The 23,308-nt window shown below is 43.7% G+C and overlaps 1 protein-coding gene across 1 annotated transcript; it reads left to right on the forward strand.

Annotated features, from left to right (window-relative positions):
- Nucleotides 1–205: 205 nt before the first annotated feature.
- KLHDC1 (kelch domain containing 1) lies at nt 206–22,946 on the forward strand. Its single transcript, XM_018556258.1, has 13 exons — nt 206–338; nt 5,796–5,866; nt 6,074–6,191; nt 7,302–7,420; nt 8,953–9,031; nt 10,808–10,891; nt 12,314–12,394; nt 12,480–12,538; nt 14,279–14,391; nt 14,522–14,594; nt 19,843–19,927; nt 21,255–21,307; nt 22,773–22,946. The coding sequence occupies exons 1-13, from the start codon at nt 240–242 to the stop codon at nt 22,930–22,932; spliced, it is 1,194 nt and encodes a 397-aa protein (XP_018411760.1). The 5' UTR covers nt 206–239; the 3' UTR covers nt 22,933–22,946.
- Nucleotides 22,947–23,308: the final 362 nt, after the last annotated feature.

Consider the following 23,308-nt stretch of genomic DNA (forward strand, 5'->3'; position numbering starts at 1 on the left):
GCAATTTTGCTTTTCCAAGACCGAAGGGACTAGGCCAGTCAATGCCAGGGTCTTAATAATGCTAATCGGCTCTGGTACGGCGGTTGTAATTTTTAATACAGGCTCGTGTATGATAGGTTTACTGTACAGGCAGTAAACGCGCTGCTTGGTATGTCCCCTTCGGCGACCCGTAGTGGGATTCAGCGCTTCTAGTTGTTATTGGTGACTGTTGGTGACAGCTGGGGCAGAGTTGACAGCTCATGGCTACTGCTATACAACGCTACTGTGTGGCCGAGGAGAGGAGCGGGCACTGCGCCGCCATGGACCAGCACTGCCTCTACATATGGGGGGGATATGTGGTAAGAGGATGGCAGGAGGCATGGAGGTGCATGTGTCTCCTGACAGTCAACACTGGTGGGGCTGGGGCTGACAGGAGTCTGTATAGCCAAGCTATGACCAAGAACAGGAAGGTCTGCAAGCTTTTTGGCTAACGTATGACAGCCAATCGCTGGTTTAGGGCTTTCAGGACACACACATGAGCGCAAAAAGGGAAATGCTCATGCTTCAGATTTGGGAAACCTGTCAGTGAAGCATTGGCTGTAGACATTGGACAGTTGAACAGCCGTTACATTAAATAGCATGCAAGCATAACTAGATTTTGTCTATATAGCCCCTTGTCTCTGCCTGTGCTTTGTCTATGCATCCTTTTAGACTCATGCCAGCGAGAGCATTGCTTTGTTTACGTTCAGCCTGTCTGTGTCTGTTCCATAACTGCAGACGAGGACTGAAACCAAGGGATGCAGCTGCTTCACCTACCTGTGTGATTTAGGTTTGACAGGAGCCTTAAAGGAGAACTATGAGGTGAGTGATTTGCACTCAACCTCATAGTTACTGCCGACGTGTGACATTGAAACTGTCACAGGTCGGGTCTATAGATCTGGAAGTGAGCGAGCCCATACTGTCACTCACTTTCCGATCATCTCCCTGCAGAAAGCGGTGACTGTCGGTCACCGCTCCCTGCAGTGATTCCCCTCTCTGATCCTCCAGCGCTGAGTGGAGGAATGGATGCGGCAGGGGGCGGGCACAGCTGGCTCTGCTTCTAGATAGGCAGAGCCGGCTGTCACTCACGCAGCTGGGCGGATCTCAACAGTATTGTCGGGATCCGTCCCGGCTGCGGCAGTCTCAGTATGTAGCTCGCTTTATACTGAGCTAGGGTCAGGGGAGGACGTTAGTATATGTCCTCCTGTGACCCTAAAGAGAACTATGGGATAAAAAGGTTACCCCATAGTTATCTTTTAAATAATAATTTCTACGGTGCTCTGCATTCATGTAATCACTGGAGATTGCAATCTATTAGAAGCAGGCAGCCCCTTCACAAACAACCAATGGTGGTGCATGGAGCCTTCCTAATAATAATGTTCCTGGGCATAGTGTACAAATACATCCACTGCACTGATCATTGTTCTGTATGGTCGATGCAGGTTTTAATATCTGATGATGTTTCCCTCAGCGATTAGTGTGCCTCAGATTTTGCATACAGAATGTTTGCTGTGTGTTCGCACCTGCATTGAAAAGACAGAACATTTGTCTTTGAGGGCTATTTGCACATACTGTGCCAAGCAACGCACAGCGCTGAGGCTCGAAAACCAGTCCAGGTACTATGCCAAGCCAAGATCTTCAATCGGAACTACACCGTCCTCTCCTCTACTGCCAAGGAAGGTGCGGCGCCATCTTAGCCTCCATGTGGATTGCAGGTGCCATGGTGCTGCACATGCGATCAGCTATGACTCCAGCCATTTGAGGGCTTGAAAGTTCGGTCGAGAGATGAAATAAGCACACCGGCAACCTTGACAGTTGGCATGCCTTGAAAGTGGCTGTTTTGGGAGACAAATTGGTGGGTAAAGTTCTGCTTTCAAAATCATCTTTACTTGAAGTTGTCCTTTTAGAGGTTCCCCTCTGCCCTCCTCAATGAAAGCCACATACTGTACCTGAATATCTACCTCACTCTGTAGATCTTTATTGACCCATTCAGAATGAATGAGCTGCCTGTACACAGAGCTCCATAATGCTTATAATTTGTTGCTTTCGTGTATTCTAAATTGGCCCCTCAAATGGCAACTTCATCTAAATGAGTTCTTTAAGCTGCCTACAGACTTAAAGGAGAACTATGGGGTTAAGGCTTTTCCCCATAGTTCTCCTTAGGGTAACGGGAGGACACAAACTAGCGTCCTCCCGTCACACTAAGCTCAGTATACCGCGAGCTACAGCGCCCGGTATACTGAGACGCTGAAGCGGATGCCTACAATTATGTCTGGATCCGCCCAGCTGCGTGAGTGACAGCTGGCTCTGCCTATCTAGAGGCAGAGCAAGCTGTGCCCTCCCCCGTCCGTTCCACCAGTCAGCGCTGGCGGAGGGGGGAATCCAGCCCCTCCCCTGTCACGGCAGAGAGCTGTGACAGGATCGGGAGGTGAGCGAACACCGGTATGTGTTCGCTCACTTCCCGATCTAATGAGCCGACTTGTGACAGTCTCATTGTCACAGGTCGGCTAAAACTAGGTGAGTGAAATTCACTCACCTCATAGTTCTCCTTTAAGGGATATGGCAGCCGGATCATGCAAGAATTGGACCCTGGTGGATCTTTCTGGTGAAGATAATGGAAATATACATTTTTTGTATTAGACAGCCTCGTGCTCTTGTGCCAATGGAAAAGGGAGGGGGAGCGTTTAGCAGACAACCTTGGCAACAACGTATTTGGAGAGAGAAACTAGAGTCAGGAAAAATGTAAGCCAGCTGATTGTTGTCTTTTCAACCTGGAATGCTCAATACAATGAAGGCCTGTCGTTGGCTGCTAGTGCCTACTATCATATGAATGCAAATGGCTTGAATGGACAAATGTTATCAGATGCCTGTAGGCACCTTTTGTTGTGCCCAATCCAAGAAAGATCATTTCTGCTTGGTTGGTTGCTTACCTTTGTTATTTGTAGTTTGGTGTAAAATGACAAGAACCTCATTGCCACAGCAACCTATCAGATTCCAAAGCAGGACATACACACAACAATTTGAAACATACTGATCAATGTGGATCAACTAGATGGACCTGTGTCTTTATCCAACCTTACCTACTATGATATTATGTAATGTCAGCATACATGGGTCAGTTTTCTTTGATTTCGATTGATCTGGCTCTCACTTGCCCAACAAATAAAATTCAAAATACTAACAATAACATACAAAGCCATCTAAAACTTTTCCCTAAACTGCAGTGTCTTTTTGAGGATTAATAAATACTAATAGTTACCTAATATTGTCAAGTCCAAGATTAGGGATGGGTCGGTCACCCATGCCGATGCCGGTCACATCCCTCAAAGTGCTACTTTGAGGAGACTTGGTAGTAGATGTAGAAGTCTGAAGACCATAGTGGATTTTTTGTTGTTGTATAATTTAGAATAATAAACTGATCGTGGGGTGAGGTGAGTCATTGTTTTTTTTTTCAATAAACATTTATTTAAAAAACAGGTGTTTTCATACTTTTTCGGGTTTTTTTTAACAAAAGAGTAGAAAACAGGTGGCAACGTATCCACCGTTGTTGAAATGCATCTAAATTGCACATCAAGGCTGGTACTCTTTCCTGGGCAGCAGGGATGCTCAAGGGCACAGGAACCCATCAGCATCAGTCACAGATACCTTCAAATGTGTGAATTGTTTTGGGGTGAGATGAGGGACCTATTGTATCCCCTAGACATATAGACTTGTATCTGTGGTTGGGGAACACCTACAACTTGTATGCCTGGTGTACCAGCCTGATATCCTAAGAGTGACTAACAAGGTTATTGACAAAAGGGTGAAGAATTTGGAGAAGGAAGGAGTGAACAATCTAGGACAACATAGCCAATTTGGAAAAATTCTCCAATACAGCTCACTGTCCAGTTCAGCTATGTTGTCCTAAATTGTTCACTTCTCCAAACTCTTCACCCATTTGTGAATAACCCTGTAAATATATATAGTAGACGTAAACAAATGCTTTGTGACACTTCTCTTAAGCTTATTGCGTGCTTAAAACTTAAGGTAAACCCGCAGGAAGACTAATTAATTTTTACTAACATTCACATGTAAAAATGTATGCACAAAAATGTAATGAATCAGGAAAATAAGAAGGAATCTCACATCAAAACGTCTCACACATTAACAAAGTCATGGCACATTTATACACGTATTTACATGTTGAATTTAGGTCTAAAAAATTAAAGAGGGTCTTTAAGTTTTTGTAAAGAGGAAGTGTGCTCACAACTATAACTATTCACCAATAGAGCACCCTGGCTGTGAGCAGTCCAATAAAAACCCTGGCTGGTCATCAAGGGCCCTACTGCCTGACTACCAATCCAAAGAGAACCTGTCTTCCTGGATGACATGACACGCATCCTCCTTAATGGTCACCTGTACTTAGAGAAATGCGGATGATGCCATTGCTAAAGGTGCCCATACACTGTGCGATTATCGGAAGTGCTTGCGATGATCGCAAGTACGATCTGCCTGTCCAAGATGGGCAGATCGTACGTTTTTTAAATTACTTTACAATCATCGCAAGACTAAGGTCTTGCGATGGTTGTAAAGTGTATGGCCACCTTAACTTTCAGCTCTCTGACTGTCACAGGCATTGACCTGGACCAAGTATGCAGCAAGTAGCAGAACACCTGATCTGCATACTTTCTCCTGATCAGTGATTCAGAAAGCATTGGATAAACATGACAGACAGGCAGCTAGCATTTTCAGGAGTGGTCAGAAATGGTGGCCTTCATATTTTGCTACCCGCAGGTTTCCTTTCATACCAGCACAGTAGACACGTGTAAGCCTATTGACCTAAATACGATATTGTCTGTGCTGTGTTACTAAGAAGGAAGCATGGCATATGCGTAATGAGTAGAAATGGCTGACCTCATACAAATATTATTGATTTCTTTAAATGGAATCAAATGGTTTAAATCATTGATGCATGATGATAAGATTTCTGTATTAAGATGTTCACACCCCCCGTGGCTATCTTTTTGAGTTGTTGAAAAAATAACTGTAAAAAATAAATATTGATTCCCTTTTAAGAGTTACCAGATTACATTTTATGTAAGCTCCGGGGTATAGTATGCTTTTGCTGGAAATAATTTAGACATAAATAGAAATATTTAACTCTTACCCTGCCGCTAAATACCATTTAATGCAGTTGGGCATTCCTTTAAAAATGATTGTCATTTTATATACAAATTGTGTTCCAGAATTTGTCTTTGTGTCATCAGCCTTCTGCCATCCTCTGCAGCAGCACTTGGAACCCATTGAACTGCAATTCTGCTGCATTGGAGGTGCATTGGGTTAGTTCCTTGGGATGCCAACGACATTAATTGGCACCACAATGTGCAACACACTGCACCGAAGTGGTGTGAATGGGCTCTTTGACTATATAGTTAGCCAATGACTTGCAACAAAACCAGTGAAGTGTCACAACCCCTGACCCACAGGCTTTTTCCGGGCCATTAACTCATCAGGTAAGGAAGGATACATTTAGAAGACCGCTCTGGTCCATGCATATTTAAAGCAGAACTCTAGTTTTTTTTAACCTCCCCACTCTCGCAATTTTGTAACACTGTGAGCCCAGGCTACATGATGGAGCCCATGACAGCCGGGCCTCAGAGGAAGTGGGTTAAATGACATTACTCACCATGGAAAATAGTTACTGCGGGAATAGCTCTAGATGAAAGTCTAGTTGTAGCTCAAATAGTTTTTCAATAATCTCCACATTCAAGTTTTTCTTTTTTTTTTATCTCTTACAGACAATTGAAGAAAACGAAGTTTACTTACCAAACGATGAAATTTGGGCCTATGACAGTGAATGCGGATTATGGTAAGTTGTTCTTCCCCAGCAATTGTAACAAGTTGCAGGGTGTTCATAAACCACTATTATTATTATTATTCAGGAGTGATATAGTGCCAAGTTTTTTTTAATTGTACAGCGGTATAGTGAAGCCAATACTCATTTCCTCTGTAAAGTTAGCATTCCAGTGATATCACTTTGCATTCCAGTAATGAGTGTCATGGTTGCATATTGCAGGAAGATGCATCTAACAGACGGAGACTTGCCCCCGTCAATGTCTGGGAGCTGTGGAGCATGTCTGAATGGTAAAATGTATATCTTTGGTGGATATGATGACAAAGGGTACAGCAACCAGGTTTGTATTACCCCCCCCTCCGGCTTCCTGATTGGCCAAAAAGCCGGCTCCATGCTCCCTCGTCACCAGGGAGCATGGAGCTGGCTTCCAGGCCAAACAGGAACCCGGGTGCCGTGTAATGATTTGCCGACCAGCTTCCTGAATGGCCGGAAGGTCAGCTGCATGCTCCCTCGTCACTAGGGAGCATGGAGCTGGCTTCCTGGCTAAGCAGGAAGCCGGGTGCCGTGTAATGACTCGCCGGCCCGATTCCTGATTGGTTGGGAAGCTGGTCAAGCAGGAAGCCAGATGACGAGTCATTACCCGCCCCCCGGCGTCCTGATTGGCCAGAAAGCCGGCTCCATGCTTTCTCGTCACCTGGTGATAAGGGGGCATGAAGACTGCTTCCTAGCTAATCAGGAAGCCAGGGGGCAAGTCATTACACGCCGCCCGGCTTCCTTAATGGGACTTTCGGTATTCAGTATCGGCGAGTACCAAGAAAATACATTTCAGAAATTGTACTCGATGCCAAAAAAATGGTACCGGTGCATCCATATTATTTGTGTATCACTCGGCTGTAGATCCTCAAATCATCTCTTAATTGGTGCTGACACTGTCCTTCCTTCTGGAGGATGGCTACTTTGATCCCCATGGTCCCTGTGTGTGTTGTAAAGTAGTCACCGCTCCAAGCTCACTCCTCTGATTTACTATAATTTCATATTTCTTTTACAAATTTGTATTGAGATGGTAGTCCATCACGGGAACGAGCTTGGAGCGGTGGCTACTTTACAACAGACACAGGGACCATGGGGAACAAAAGTAGCCACCCTCCAGAAGGAAGGACAGTGTCAGCACCAATTCAGAGATGATTTGCTGATATACAGCCGAGTGATACACAAATACTATACATTGTTGTCAATAGTTAAGGTATTTGAATTAATTTTTAGGATTTAACTCCTGAGTTCAGCGTCACTTTAAACTTTTTTTTACAGAGTGCCAGTGATTTATTTCTTCACTATGGTGACAATGTCATTTTAAATTGGAACTTATGTAGATTACTAACATTGTTTTCGTTGATCTTGAAATGATGTATCTTGTAACGCGTGAATCTGAGATTTTTTTTATATTTTAAAGCTGTATTACATGGACCTGCACTCAGGGAATGGAGTATTCACGTGGAAACACTTACAGAATTTTCAAGGCCAGCCACCAACCCCACGAGACAAACTTTCCTGCTGGACGTACAAAGATTGGTGAGAGGGGAATACAGTAAAATTATTTTGATTGTATGATGTCATGATGCGTCTGTTAAATCCTAATACAGTTTTTGGTCAGTCCTGACCAACCTGATCACCCACTTGTGCCTTTTTGTATACTTTTAAATGTATGTGGGGTTGGGTTATATGTCAATAAACTATTTATTTTTGGATTTTACTTTGATGCAAAAAAAACTATTTTGTTTTGGCAGCTATAACATGCTCCAAAGATTGCTTTTTTTAACCTCTCAATAGAAAGTATTGATATATAAGGACCCAAACTGAATGTTATATCTATTTGATAGATACATTACTGGCAGTGTTACCTGTAAGCTCAAATTTACAGCGCTTTATAAAGTATTTTAGAGAAGAGGCTTAAGGGGACTAGTCACACAGATGGAGGGAGCATGCAGAGAGAGGAAAAACATAAGCATTACACCTTATACCTCTAGCCGTAGTGTTAATAAGCCTTCAACCCTTGCAGTGTTGGGGGCACTGGAAGGGACGTTTTTTTAACTTAAAAAAACAAAACACTTCCTGTGAACCCAAGGTGTCAAGGACCCAGCCCTCTTGGGTGTGCCCTAATGCCGCCTTGGACTTATAGGATAACGCCGCAGAGAACAGCATTACATTATAGTGTGGTGCTGGTCTTTGCAACATTACGTACCCACCCCATGCTTGAGGAGGAAGAGGACCTGTGTCATGTGACTAGACAGAAGATTGCTGGAAAAAAAGGTATGCATAAAGATCTTTTTTTTCTTAAAGGTGGTGGGGGTGTTCCAAGAGGAAGAGGGGAGAATGCCAAGCTTGGGGTTGGACTTTAAAGTGACAATAAAAACTCAGTATTTAAGCCTTAAAAATGGATTCAAGTACCCTAACTATAACAAAAATGTATCTTATTTGTGTATCACTCGGCTGTAGATCTTCAAATCATCTCTGAATTGGTGCTGACACTGTCCTTCCTTCTGGAGGGTGGCTACTTTTGTTCCTCACGGTCCCTATGTGTGTTGTAGAGTAGTCACCGCTCCAAGCTCACTCCTATGATGGACTACAATGTCAATACAAATGAGTAAACTAAACATGATATTGTAGTCCATCACGGGAGCAAGCTTGGAGGAGTGGCTACTTTACAACACACAAGTGGGATTGTACATTAACAGCTGAAGCATCAGGCATGGAAATCTTTTTCAACTGTCTTGGTTTATTGTACTTTGTGTTTAATCTACCAGCCAACTCCATCACTTTGTGTGAGGATTGTCACTTATATGCCTTTTAATGACATAACCAATACTGTATAAAGTTAAATGATGTTCACAGCGCGCAGCCTACAGTTGCTGGACAATCAGCTCTTTTGGCTCTGTCCTGCATGTATGCTTTTTTATACCACTTGTCTCCATCACGTACATGCGAGTAGTTTTTAATCTGTACACATTTTGCATTGAACAAACGTTATCCCACAAGGAAAAGGCGCTGTCCTTCTGTTTGTTTTTCGCATGACATAACCAATATGTTTACTTTTCCATATCTAGGCTAATTTATTTTGGAGGCTATGGATGCCGAAGACACAGCGAACTAGGCGATTGCTTTGATGTACATGATGCTTCTTGGGTAATGTGGAAAATCTTGATTAATCTTTAGCGTTTTTATGGTCCTAGGCTGGCTATAGACAGGCAGATATCTTTGTGAAAACGATGGACGAGGTGATTTTTTGTTGTTTATACCCTCCGTTGCATGACTTGAACAAGCAGCAATACCCACAAGAAGCCCTCCATGCAGCTAATCATAATAATGAGTGTTAATGCATGCATCTAGCTCTCTGGGCCACTCATTATAACCCATTAGTGCTCAAAAATGGTCAGATAACAGCAAATGATTTTCAAAATCATTTTTTGACAGAATGTGATTCCATGTGTCAGCGTGTGTAACACATGTGGTGCTGTGTAATAAGAAAGCCCTCTACTAGTACTGCACATGTTAATAGCTTTTGCAAACTGCATGGCACCATTTTTACTAAGAGAAGAGGAGGGGTGTGTGGCTCTTCTGATTCATTCAGCTGTGTGTGTAATCTGAGATCCTCATATTCAGGTCACAGCACAGCAGTAAGGCCTGGTTCACACCTGTACATTTTGTAGCGCGTTCAACGCTCTACGAACGCTCTACAAAACACTCAAACATGAAAATCCCATTGTTTTCTATGGGTATGGTTCACACCTTGCTGTATTTCAGCCCGTCTGAACGCGCTACAAAACGGCCTATGCCTGAAAAGGTACATGAGCTTCTTTGCGGCGTTTTTGTTGCGTGTTTCCATTGGGATACAGCCAAGTAGCCCTCGGAAACGCGTGTTTGTTGCGCGTTTTTTTTTTACCGCGAATCGCGGTAAAAACAGGCGTCACGAAACGCGCGACAAACACGCCTTTTCGATACGCCTAGGTGTGAACAGAGCTTAAGCCAGCTGGAGTGCTAGACCTACTGGCTGTAAATGTCAATTTAAAAAAAATGTATTTAATAAAAAAATATTTTTAAAAGAGTACTATAGCCAAACCTTTTTTTGTCTATAGTTGTCTTTTTGGTCACAGGAGTTCATTTACTATTGTACTCCTGTGACCCAAAGTCAGCATCTTGCGGGCTACTGCACACTATACGCTGACAGCGCAGGTATTGTCGGGATCCACCCCGCTGTCTCATTGAGAGCTGGCTCTGCCTCTCTAGAGCCAGAGCCAGCTATGTCTGCCCCTCCCATGCCTGTCGCCCCCAATAAGCGCTGGAGGAACAGAGAGAGGGGTGGGGGCAATCCCTGCGGGGAGAAGTCATGAGCTTAATGTATACTTTACACCACAAATCACAATTGATTCCTGTTAATGCCAGATATGAAATATAGATATATGCTGGAATTCCCACTTAAACCGCTATCCAGATGCTTAATAAAGACTCCAGGAAGAGTCAATTACCTAGCACAGCCTAATCCCTCCTTGCATTGCATAGCCCTCTCCTCTTCAAGGAGTGACTAATTAATCTTTGTGCTGGCCCAGCTCCTTCACCACTCCCCTCCCTACATAATCATTGGTTTAGCACCTGGGGGAAGAACAACACTTGCATGACACCTCTGACATCACATCCAAGGTGGCAGTGCCCAGCAGCAGTCTCAGGCCTTTTGGATGTCTACACAAAGGAGGCTTCTACAGGTGAATAAGATGCATAAAATACATAAAAACACATATCATCTTATTGGAAGAGTTTTGTTCAAATAAATGGTCTGCTGACAGGTCCTTGTTAAGCATGTGTGCTGTGTTTTGCACTTTTTGTGGGACATTGCATGGAACATCAGACAAAATCTTTATAGCAGCAAGAATTCTAGATTTGACCTCTCCTTGTTTGTTTTTTCAGGAAGAACAGATGTTTTGGGGATGGAACAATGATATCCATGTATTTGACACCAATAAACAAGCCTGGATACAGCCAGAGGTAAAGGTAAGTGACTGTGTTTTAAGTGTGGCGTTCCCAAGTAAGCAATATCAGTCCAGGAGAGGAGCCTGTAAAAGTGTGGAAGACTGAAGTAAGTCAGAGTTCAGCTTTAACTGTATGTAGTTTTATCCACCTAGCTGTGCTGGGTGGCAGGGTTGTATAGCTATCAGTGGTGGCTGGGCACAAATACAAATTATTTCAGACATTCCAACTCTCCCGCTATTAGATACTGGCTCCCGGAAAGGTTTATTCTGCTATATCTAGCAAAGTAAACCTTTCCCTGGGATCTGTTTTTTTTTTCCTGACATCGGGGCCGCCGGCCACCGTCAGTCAGGAAAAAAAAAACAGCATAGGACTGCATAGCTAGATTGCTATTGGCTATTTCACATTGCAATAGCCAATAGCAGACTAGCTATTGCACCTGCCCACTGATGCTGCCAATCAGCAGAGGGGGACCTGAAGTTCTCCATCAGGTCCTCTTCTAGTGATTGACAGCATCAAAAGGCGGGTGCAATAGCGAGCTTGCTATTGGATATTGCAAATTCAAATAGCCAATAGCAATCTAGCTATTCATTCCTATGCTGGCTTTTTTCTTTTTTTTAATTCTGACGGCAGCAGCTGTCAGAAAACAAAAAAAACAAAACAGCAGATAACAAAGAAGCTATTGCTTCCCGTGCTATCTGCCATCATTTCAGGGGGGTGTTCTCTTCCCGACCATGGGGAGGGGGCGGGGGGGACAGAGGGCACCTCCCTGAAATGAGAAGGGCACCTCCCTGAAATTGCTTTTTTTCAGATTGGGATCCCTGTCATTTGGACGGTAAAATGGCTCCTGTAAATGGATTCTATGTATGTATTTGGATGTTTTCCTGGAGTTCAGCCTTCAATGTGTACCTATATTAGCTATAGACGTGAGATAGCTGATCTGACCGCCACCCAATAACACTGCAGCACCTGACTTGTGGAAAATAAACCGAATGAGAAAAAAGCATACGTTTATGGCCAACTAGGAGAGCATCTTCTAATGGTGACCAAAGCAGCTTGCTCAGCCCCACAGCAGTCTGTACACATACATTAGAAGGCTACAGGCTGCAATGTACACCCAGTTTCCTTTTTTATGCAGGTGACAGGGACAAGGCCAGAATAAGGATCTGCAAAGAAAATATTAGTCTTTCATAATGTGGTAAAAGCAATGGCCCCGTAGAAAAGAGCAGCATTATATTTTTTGTCAGCTTAGTATTATCAGAATGATGAAACATGAATTCTGATTGGTTACTTTGAGCCAGCGCAGTTTGCTATTTATTAAAGCCAACCTGCATTCTTCCAATTAAGGCAAGAACAACCGGTCCATGTAATGAAGTACAGGTTCTCTACAAGATGTAGTACAACTTCCCAGTGGACAGCAAATACTTTCTTTTCTGTCTTTTTCAGAGCACACCGCCACAACCTCGAGCCGCTCATTCTTGTGCTCTCCTGGGAAACAAAGGATACGTGTTCGGTGGACGTGTGCTGGTCAGTTCTGGGTTTGATTCTAGGAATACTATTTTAGAACAATGTCCTGCAGATTGTCTGACTGCTCCCTTATCTTTACTTGTAGCAAACACGGATGAATGATTTGCACTGTTTGAATTTGGACACTTGGACATGGTCCGGAGGGTAAGTCAACACATTGCAGATTGTCTCTTTTAAAGTCTGTCTCCAGACAAAATGTTTATTTTTTGGGCTAGAACAGCAAGGATTAGGACCTCTGGCACGTTTTTATTACCATCTATGTCCCTGTTGGGGAAGATTACCCTTCACTTCCCGACAAAAGCAAAAACACATTTTAGTAGCATTAGGAATGGTTTGAACTTTGCTGTCTGTGCCTTCCTGTAATGGTGACATCCACATCACCATTGATTTGGGGATACAACAGGGACAGGAAGTTAGGGACAATCTACCCAATGGAGTCACAGAAACAAACAAAAAACAAAGAAATTATAAGTCTTCTCTATTTTTTTTTTTTTAATTCTTTATTTTCAAACAAAAAGGGAGGGGTACATTGAAAGATAGAACATGTAGAGACCACATGGTCTCGCATATTGTGTAAATACCAAACAGTGAGTCATATAGTATAAAACTTGATAACAGGTTGTAAGATCGGTTCAGGTAATAATGTTTGCCCCCTCCCTTAAGGCATTTTATGGTGAACAAAAAAATAAGCCAACACAACACACAAACCAAAGGAAGAAGAGAACCCTTGGTCGGGGCGGGTGGTCGGGTACAGCCCCACTAAATGGGAGGCCATCCCGAACACATACACCCCCCTACCTCACATACTAGGCAAACAGAGACAAACACTGATTCACAAACATAAAACACAAAGAAACGTAGAAACAGCAGAAAGCAAAGTGAAGAATGCAGTCCAGCTCCCTGGTCGGTCCCCAGCCCTATCATCCCCCGTTCCATACATCCTCCATACTTTGGGTGGCATGGTTGGGCAGCACCTCAGTCTCCCATATCCTCCCTGCACACCTCGGTAAAAGCGTCCGAGCCCCTGAATTGGACCCAGGCTCCCCATGTGGCTACATATCTGGACTGTGACTCCCGTAAGCTAGAGGTTAGATCCTCCATCAGTCTAATCTCCTCCACCCTCCTCAGCCACATATTCATGGTAGGAGAGCGGGTTTGTCTCCGACAGAGCTCAGCCGTTTAGCTGCCACTCGCCGCCATGCTCAGGCCACGCCCCCAAGTCTTCTCTATTTTAAGAACAATAATATATATTTTGGGAGTTGCATTGGCCTCATGTACAGAAATCAGCCAAAATTCTAAAAGTAAGCGGCCCTGCCAGGAAATGAGGCGGGCTCTATCTGACTTGCTGCAGCATGTAATGTACATTGTGAGTGTCCAGTGAAATCAGAGTAAGTAATTTCAGCCTAGAAGGAAGGTATGGTTGGAGTCCAGCTTTAGGCCCCGGTCACACCAGGGCGGTTCGGTTGCGTGGATTTGTCCACACTGATCCGCCAACAATCCCATACATTCCTATGGGGACTGAACAATGAACAATCCCATACATTCCTATGGGGACCGTTCATGCGATCGCGCTGGTCCGCGTGATCCACACCGCCTGCCACCCGAAATGCTCCATGAGCTATTTGATCAGCACGTTTTTCATATAGATTTCAGCACGTTTTTGGCCTTTTTAAATTGCGTTTCGGAGGTGAAACTCAATTAAAAACGACCAAAACTGCTCTTTTAAAATTTGCACGGAAACCGCGCTGCAATGCATCCGCCCTGGTGTGAATGAGGCCTTAAAGCTATTTTACACAAAGTATTTTTTTCCATTAGAAGACTGCTAGTCCTTTAAGTGTTACATTTACATTGTGTGTTCATATGCATGGCTTCTGTCCCCTTCAGGATCCAGATTACAGGAGAGAAGCCAAAAGGCAGATCATGGCACACACTAACACCTGTTGGAGAGGAACATTTATTTCTCTTTGGGGGTCTCAGTACTGAAAGTGTACCACTAAGTGAGTAAAAGTGATTTGATTGAAGTAATAATAATGATGTACAAACAATCCTTTTAAATAAGACTGTGACTGTAATTGTGATCCTTGCCGTTTTGACCATTCGCTTTTCACAAGCATGTTTTTTTTCCAGGTGACGGATGGATATTTATTCTCTCAACTAGTGAATGGAAGCAGTTGACACATTTGGTGAAGGACCAGCCAAGGTATAGCTGCAGAGGTTTTGTGTTGCCTCACTCACAGCTGCCCCCCTCTTTGCTTTAGGAGGAACTCCAGACCCAACACAAAAGAAAATGCTAAACAAATTCTGCTTAAAGCAGACCTGTACCCATATCTTTAAAATGACAACAAACACAGCTTTAGAAATGTATATTAATGACAATCTACAAACACATACTTCTAGATAATTGCCGGCTTTGTATTCTTTGTATACCTTATTTCTCTTTTCTTCCCCAGTCTTACAGTGGCCATGTTTATTAAAGGAGAACTATGAGGTGAGTGATTTTCACTCAACCTCATAGTTCGAGCCGACGTGTGACAATAAAACTGTCACACGTTGGCTCAATAGAACGCATACCGTCGCTCGCTCACTTCTCAATCATGTCCCTGCAGAGAGCCCTGACTGTCACTCACGGCTCCCTGCAGGGATTCCCCCCCTCCCCGCTCTGATCCTCCAGAGCTGACTAGACGAGGTCCCTGAAATGAGAAGCTGGCTCTGCCTCTAGATAGGCAGAGCCAGCTGTCAATCACACAGCTGGGTGGATCTCGTCAGTAATGTCGGGATCCGTCCCGGCTGTGGTGGTCTCAGTGTAGCGCAAGCTGTAGCTCGCGGTATACTGAGCTTTGGGTCACGGGAGGACGCTAGCTTATGTCCTCCCGTGACCCTTAGGCGAACTATGGGGAAAAACACTTACCCCATAGTTCTCCTTTAAGAGCAGATTACTAGCTCTCCATTTACTTCACGCATTTCTGGCATATGTGACCATGCACATCATCTCAGGGGAGGAAAATGCCTTTCCCTGAGATCTCATGAGATTACAGATGAGATTTCCCAGCAATGCTCTGCTGATGACAAGGCAATCCCAGGGTGCATTGCTTTGCCAAACTGAAGTTATTTTGCCCTTTCAACGCAGGAAGTGAATGCACTGCATGTGTAAGTATTTCCTAATCACAGCATTTTACACCTGACATGTCTATGTTATTATTAATCATCATACAGAGAGGGATGCATTGGTAGAATTTGATTCTTGAGTGTCCGCTTTAAATGTAGGTGCCCCTCAGTGTTCCAAAATTCTGCTGGAATTGTTCTATCATTCTATAACTCAACATGATGATCCTTGCTTCAGGTTTTTATTTCTTCCTGGGATGATTCCCTCCTCCCTCCTTTCCCAGTGACAACATTGGTGCTGGAAAAGGAAAAAAGGGAAACCTCTAACAAGAACACAAGCTGAGGACGTTTCTAGCCTTCTCCTACACCAAAAATATGTTTTTATTGCTGTTATTGTCCTTTTCCTCTAACTTCCTGTCACAAAGAAAATGCTGTCACTGGGTACGCAAAAAAAGAAAGTGCCAAAAGCCTTTGGGTTCCAGAGGGTCCAAAGGGTCCTTCATCAGGGCTTGGCACCTTGCAAGCATCTTCAGCGATGATACTAATTTCCCCTTAGGATTCTTCTAGTTTTGTTCAGCAGTACTAAGCCCTGATAAAGGGAGCCCTTTGTACCCCCCGAAAAATAGTGGCTAGAAGAAGCTTGAATGAAATTGAATCTGAACTTTTGGTGCTTTCCTCCTTGCACACCCAGTCCCTACTCCAGTAAAGAGCTCAGCTTTGGCCATCACTCTTGGCAGAGCTGTCTAAGAAGAATCATTCTCTTTACATTGCTTAAAACCTGACTGAGAACATCCACCACTTTAAGAGATCCAGCGCCCCACACCTTTCTTCTACCTTCCAAATGCTGTCACTGGGATCGGAAGTAATAGGAAGTGTGTTCCCAATAGGGACACAAGCGCCAATAAAAATCTAACAGAGGTTCTTTTTATCTTTTTTTTAAGGCTTCCAGTATTTCTGGATGCGTTGAAAAAGGGGAGTGGAGCAAGTGAATAATGGTGTATTATTTACTAAAGCAGTTCACTTTTAAAAGCTTAATTTAGGTATTTTTATATCACCAGGTTACCCAATGTGGAACTGTGGCTGTCCATAGTGGAGCTCTCCCTGTGCTGCCATTTCTATGCAGGACATACCTCTGTTAACTGGGTTTAGGCAGCCCTAAGCATCACAGGGACCACTAAAGGGGTGATCGAGAACTCTTGAAATATCATGAGATCTTTCCCTTCGCATTAAATATCCATTAATGTATTCAAAATTCATGCTGGGAAAATACGTTTTGGAGTGTAGTTCTGTTTTAAAGGAAACATGTCATAAGAAATTAATGGGGGCTGACCTCTCCTTTTGAGAATGCCAGTTCCCTAGCTGCCATGCAGATGCTTTGGCTTCAATACTGACCAAGTAGCTTACCCAGAACAATTTATTAAGATAAGGAATGCTGATGTTTTTTCTGACACCTATTTACAGCATGTTTGTCCAGGTTTGTGACTTTAAAGTACTGAAATCAGACAAAGCCAGCCACATAGCAATGGCAGCTCTCATAATTCTCTACTGACATGTTCAAAAAAAGTATTAAGTATTTAAATAAGTAACATGTTGATCCAGTTCTGCAAACATATGTTGCAATATACTAGTGCATGCTTGATTCCGTGTTTGCATGCTGAGTTATGGAAGCTGGCGCAGGTATTAATAAATATTGCATAACTTCAGTATTATCTTATATTTAGTAACCTACTTTGTTAGAATATTCAGGTTGAGGTGCTAAGTTAGAGCAGAAGTGGGGGAAATCTAAGAGTGAAAGAGCTAGACTACGAAGCAGATGGGGTCAGGACAGGCAGCCACAAGCTACATGAGGAACCCGCACAAGAGGGAGATGTCATACTGCAGCTAGAACACAGCCAGATCTACTTACAAGGACGAGGTGAGGAAGAATGGGACTTGTGTTGATTTCATAATGACACAATTCCACTGGCTTATCAGAACATATCAAAAAGCAGCAAAAAACTTTGTAACTGTCAGTTTGACCAATGTAATCTATATTCAGGTGAACGCCAGATGGCAGTAGACCAATGTTAAACCGATGCTGGTGTAACCTAGCAGTTAAGAAGTAGTATCACCAGCTGTAGTACCATGGCTTGATTTCATGACCTGAAGTAAAGAATCACACTTCTGCCACCATTGTAGTACTTTGACCGGATCTCATGACCTGAAATAAAGATTCCTATGCCTGCCACCACTGTAGTGCTTTGACATGATCTCTTGACCTGAAATAAAGAATGCCACCGCTGCCACCATTGCAGTTCCCTGTCTTGATCTTTTGATTGCACTAAAGAATCCCACTGCTGTCACTTTTGTAGTGCTTGGCGCTTAGACTCTTAATTCAGTAACTGAATCTTGAAGAGATCTTGCCTGCCAAGAGAAATTGCCTCCCATTATATTCGATCTAAGTCTCCCTTAGTACCAGTGAAATAGCACATTAGTTATATTCCCGGTCAGGAGTGCGATGGGACATATCTTGGTTAGATATTTTCCCGTCGCATTCTTTCCTGGGAAAAGCTTAGAGGTAGCAGGTGCTGCAGCCACAACCAGCTGCGGTGTCAACATAGAAAGGAATTTATGCCAACACACAGTGGATCCTTATAATAGTCCAAAAATCAATGGTGAGATCTTGAAGAGATTGGAACTGTTCTATATATCCAGGAAAAATAGAATTTAGACATTGCGCTGCAGTTTAAGCTTAATAACATGATATGAAGATTATTTATCTGCCATTATACCAGCACACCAGCCATCTATTGCATGATGAAGGAGCACTTCGGGGCAGAGGCGTAACTGGTGACCTCAGGGCCCCGATGCAAGAATCCATGAAGGCCAACAAGGCCCCCCCCCCCCAAGAAGAAACAAATTACATTTTTTTTAAACAGAATTTAGACAAGGAAAGAAACCCCCAAAAAATACTCTCCTCTTTCATGTCCCCAGCTTTCCGATCCCAGACCCCACACTCTCCTCTTCCATGTCCTTAGCTTTCCACTCCCAGACCCCACACTCTCCTCTTTCATGTCCCCAGATTTCCACTCCCGGACCCCACACTCTCCTCTTCCATGTCCTCAGCTTTCCACTCCTGAACCCCACACTCTCCTCTTCCATGTCCTCATCTTCCCCTCATCTCCCCCTTCACGTCCCCAGCTTTCCACTCCCGGATCCTATGTCACCTTCGTAGTTCCAGCTCCCTGTCTCCCCTTTTGTGTCCGCAGCAGCTCTCTATTCTGCAGCAGTTCTGCGTGATGAGGGGGCGGGGATAACACCGCTCCCACTCATTGGCTGCTGCGCCGGCTGGATGATACTTCACGCTGCGCCAGGAACAAGGTGAGGGGAGCAACGTGAAGCATGTAGGGCCCAGGACAGGAGGAAGAGGTCCCGGGACTGACATTAGCAGTTACCGGGATAATAAATATCTTGGTAATCAAAGGTTACAAGGGGCTCCTTCCTCCTTTCCTGGGTCCCCTTCAAGTGGCGGAACTCCAGGGCCTGGTCGCGGCTGCAACCTATGCGACCCTGGTAGTTCCGCCACTGCTTCGGGGGCTCTGTAACATTGCTGTTTTCATGTGACAAAAAAAGTGTTGGTTGGTGTGTTGGTGACACTGCTTCTTAACTGCTCACTTACTGTCACTATATTTACACTGTGGTAGCACATGAATGCAAGATGCAGTCTTAGCTGTCTTATACTGCTCCACTTATATACTATTGCACAATGAGACAATTTTGAGTTTGTACTTTCCCACATTCCTGTTGAAATTAGGAAGACATTACCTGTCATAGGTAAAAGTGGTGGCATACCTCATGGGCCACCTCCTGCAGCAACTCCTGAAGCCTATCCCACCTCAACCTAACCACTGAACCATCACATTCTCAAACAATTCATCCCCACACAGCCACCTCCTCATGTATCACTTCCCCCTCCCTTTTAGATTGTAAGCCCTCAGGGGCAGGGCCCTCCTTACCATCTTATCTTGAATTGTATTGTAATTGTAATGTCTTCCTTATATTGTAAAGCTCTGCGCATACTGTTGGTGCTATATGAATCCTGTATAATAATAATAACGCTTAGGCCGCCCCCTGCTTTTTGGGACATGCTGCATTACATATGGGCCACTTTTCAAAATGGGGGGCTCTGATGCAGAAAGAGAGACACTACTGGCAGCTATGTTTGGCACCAGTTGTCTGTAGGTACCGAACAGTGAATTCTTTGCTATAGATTTATACTTTGATTTATTAAATAAAACTATGTGCTTAGTATTGTGTCTACAGAGGAGGATGCATGCACACACTAATTGTACTTTGTATGTTTATAGACTCTGGCATACAGCCTGTCTGGGCAATGACAGTGAAGTCATGGTGTTTGGCGGCAGTAAGGATGACCTGCTCTCCTTGGATACTGTTAGTATAAAGAATAGAATTATGAATCCCTAATGATGCTTTAAAGTGGACTTATTTGTTAAGGAGACTCTGCCACTGCCCATTCACCACACATTCCCCTACTACTCCATTGCTTTGTCGGAGCCCTCACAAAACACATAGAAGGGAATTTATCAAAACTGGAGCAGACAAAATCTGGAGCAGTTGTACATGGCAACCAATCGGCATCTCTCTTTCATTTTCAAATCTTAACTGACCAAACTGAAGAGAGAAGCTGATTGGTTGCCATGTACAACGGCTCCAGATTTTGTCTGCTCCAGTTTTGATAAATTCCCCCCTATGAAAGTTTCTAGGTATGGGAGAGCATGTAGCCTCCACTGAGAATGTAATGACTCGTCACCCGGCTTCCTGATTGGCCAGCTTCCCGACCAATCAGGAGGCTGGGAGGCAAGTCATTACACACCGCCTGGCTTCCTGATTGGCTGGGAAGCCAGCTCCATGCAACTTGGTGATGAGGGAGCATGGAGCTTGCTTCCCGGCCAATCAGGAATTCGGGCAGTGTGTAATGACTCGCCGCCCGGCTTCCTGATACCGACGGTTCCGGTATCGGGATAGGCATCAGGAGCATTTGGGCGAGTAAATACTCGGTATTGGCACCGATAGCTATACTAGTATCAGTACCGGTGCATCCCTAGTTAAAACCGCTGTAAGGTTTTTTTGCCATCTGTTTCTCATTAGGGAGATTTCCCTTTACTTCCTGTCCTGTAGATTAATCAGGAAGTGAAAGGATATCTTTCAAATATGAGGGAAATACCCTGTTATACAGTTGTCACGGTAACAAGTGTCCCAGTTGAAAGATTGGATTGCATCTCTTCCTTTTCTGAAGGATCTAAAACTTCCCCACACTTACCCACACTTCTGTGGTCTGGTCAGTTATAGAGAGTGAATCTCCGTAATGGGAACAGAGCAAAAAAATAACCTGACAGGGGTTCCAGCAACTCCCCACTCTATGCAAATCTACAAAAAAAGGCTTTGCCTTTAGTTATATATTAGGGCTTGTCAGGGGCGCAATTAAACCAGGTTTTGTTTGGGGACTTTGCAATGAAGGAAAAAAAAAATAGTATTAGTACATTCTCAAACAATTCATCCCCACACAGCCACCTCCTCATGTATCACTTCCCCCTCCCTTTTAGATTATAAGCCCTCAGGGGCAGGGCCCTCCTTATCATCTTGTCTTGAATTGTATTGTGATTGTAATGTCTTCCTTATATTGTAAAGCGCTGCGCAAACTGTTGGCGCTTTATAAATCCTGTATAATAATAATAATAATATGTGTCTTTTGTTGCAGGGCCATTGTAATGATTTGCTCATCTTTCAGATACAACCCTACTCTCTCCTCAGGTGAGAAAACGTTCTTCCTTCTGTAGATTATGACTGTCTGCATTGACTGCTTGTTTTATCAGACAAATGTGTTTTCTTCTATATGACAAGCCGCGTTTTTTTACTACTGGAACATTGGCCCAGAAATTTCCTCACTGATATGTATTTGGAAACCACGAAGGTGGTTCAGTGTGTGATTTATCACAGTCATTTATGCTAAACCTTAGGCCTTAAGATAAAGTTTAATCTGCTTATATTTTGCCTTCCCTGGTTCCTTCCTCCCCACCCTCCCCCCCTCATCAACATGCTAATCACATTTTTTTTAATAAAATCTTTTTGATTTCATTACATAGCTTATTTTAGACCCAATGATGACCAATGACCCAAAATGAATACATTTTGGCTTATTGATGGCTAAATTGCAGGAAACAATGGCCAGATTCCAACTTTTTCCCAGATGACTTCGATAAAACATTATTGAACTCTAATCACTGAGGATTCCTTTAATAAAATTGTGAGATAGTAAAACCCCTTGGCCACTTTCACTTCTACTCTCTACTCTCTTTTTTCTTTATCTATCTACTTTCCTTTCCTACTCTTCTCCTCTTTTTCATCTTTCTCGTTTCTTCCCTTACCTTGACCAAAGGCCATCTCTTTTGTACCAAAACTAGATTACTTCCTTCGGCTTTTACTTCAAGGCTGTACATCATTTAAATACAGGCTGTGTAATGTTCTTGTACCCTATTGACCATAATTTGTACTATTTTCTATATCCTTGACTAGGGATATACCGATACTAGTATAAAAAAATATCAGTACTCGATACCGAAATACCGGTATCGGTGCATCCCTTTACTTGACTGTTGTTGAAGTGTCAATAAAGATTTATTGACTTAAAAAAAAAACATTTTGGCTTTAGGTATGAGGCTGGGTTCACACCTAGGCGTATTGAATATGCGCGTTTTCGCGGTAAAAAAACGCTCAACAAACGCGCGTTTCCGTGGGCTACTTGGCTGTATCCCAATGGAAACGCGAGACCAAAACGCCCCAAAGAAGTATATGTACTTCTTTGGGCGTAGGCCGTTTTGTATCGCGTTCGGACGGGCGGAAATACGGCAAGGTGTGAACCAGACCCATTGAATACAATGGGATTTAGATGTTTGAGCGTTTTGTAGAGCGTTCGTCGAGCGTTGAACGCGCTACAAAACGTTCAGTCGTGAACCGGGCCTAAGGAGTGGATGCAGGCACTGATCGGCCAACAGTTTTTCACCCAGGTCCTATGACAAAAGTCAAATGAAAAACCTTTTGTTGAACCGAGTGGTGCCAACAGGGCCGCCCACAGCTTGAAACCCTGCCGATCTGGCCAAAATTCGAGCCGTCAATAGCCAGCTTAATATCTGATATTTGTAGGGGACGTTTTTTATGCATGGTGTATGTATACAGTGTGTTCAGTGCTGTAACATTATATGTTTATTCCCCGGTAAAGGTTGTGTCTGGATGCCATTGGGAAGAACACCTCCGTATTAGAAAACCAGATCTCCTGCCTTCCCATGAAGTTGCAAGAGCAGGCCAGGAAGAGGATCACCTACTGGAAAGCCACCACGTTCAGACACAGCAGGAGGAATCATTTGTGTGATGTTACCTGATCACTTGGGATGTGTAAAATCCCATTGATTGCACTAGTTACTAACCCTAAGCTTGGGGCCAAAAATGTGAAATCAGTCTTAAAGTGAACCTGTCACAAACGTGGCCAATTTAAAGGGAGCATATGATGAATACATGCATAATAGAGGTGGCCTTCAGTGAAAACGGCAGATTTAAGAGATCCATTGATATAGGCAGCCAAAAAAGTTGAACTTGGCCCTGGCCCCTTCCACTGTTCAATCCTACCTTTTGGTCAATGAGGCCCACCTATCACTAGAGTGGCCAATACATAAGCTTGAGTGACAAGATGGGGCTGGTCAAGTCATATACAAATGTCAACTTTGGCTGTAAGGGTGTAGGCTCCATACTCTGGATATG

Source organism: Nanorana parkeri, unplaced genomic scaffold (assembly GCF_000935625.1).
Source record: "Nanorana parkeri isolate BGI_ZX_2015 unplaced genomic scaffold, ASM93562v1 scaffold230, whole genome shotgun sequence".
NCBI classification, from domain to species: Eukaryota; Metazoa; Chordata; class Amphibia; order Anura; family Dicroglossidae; genus Nanorana; species Nanorana parkeri.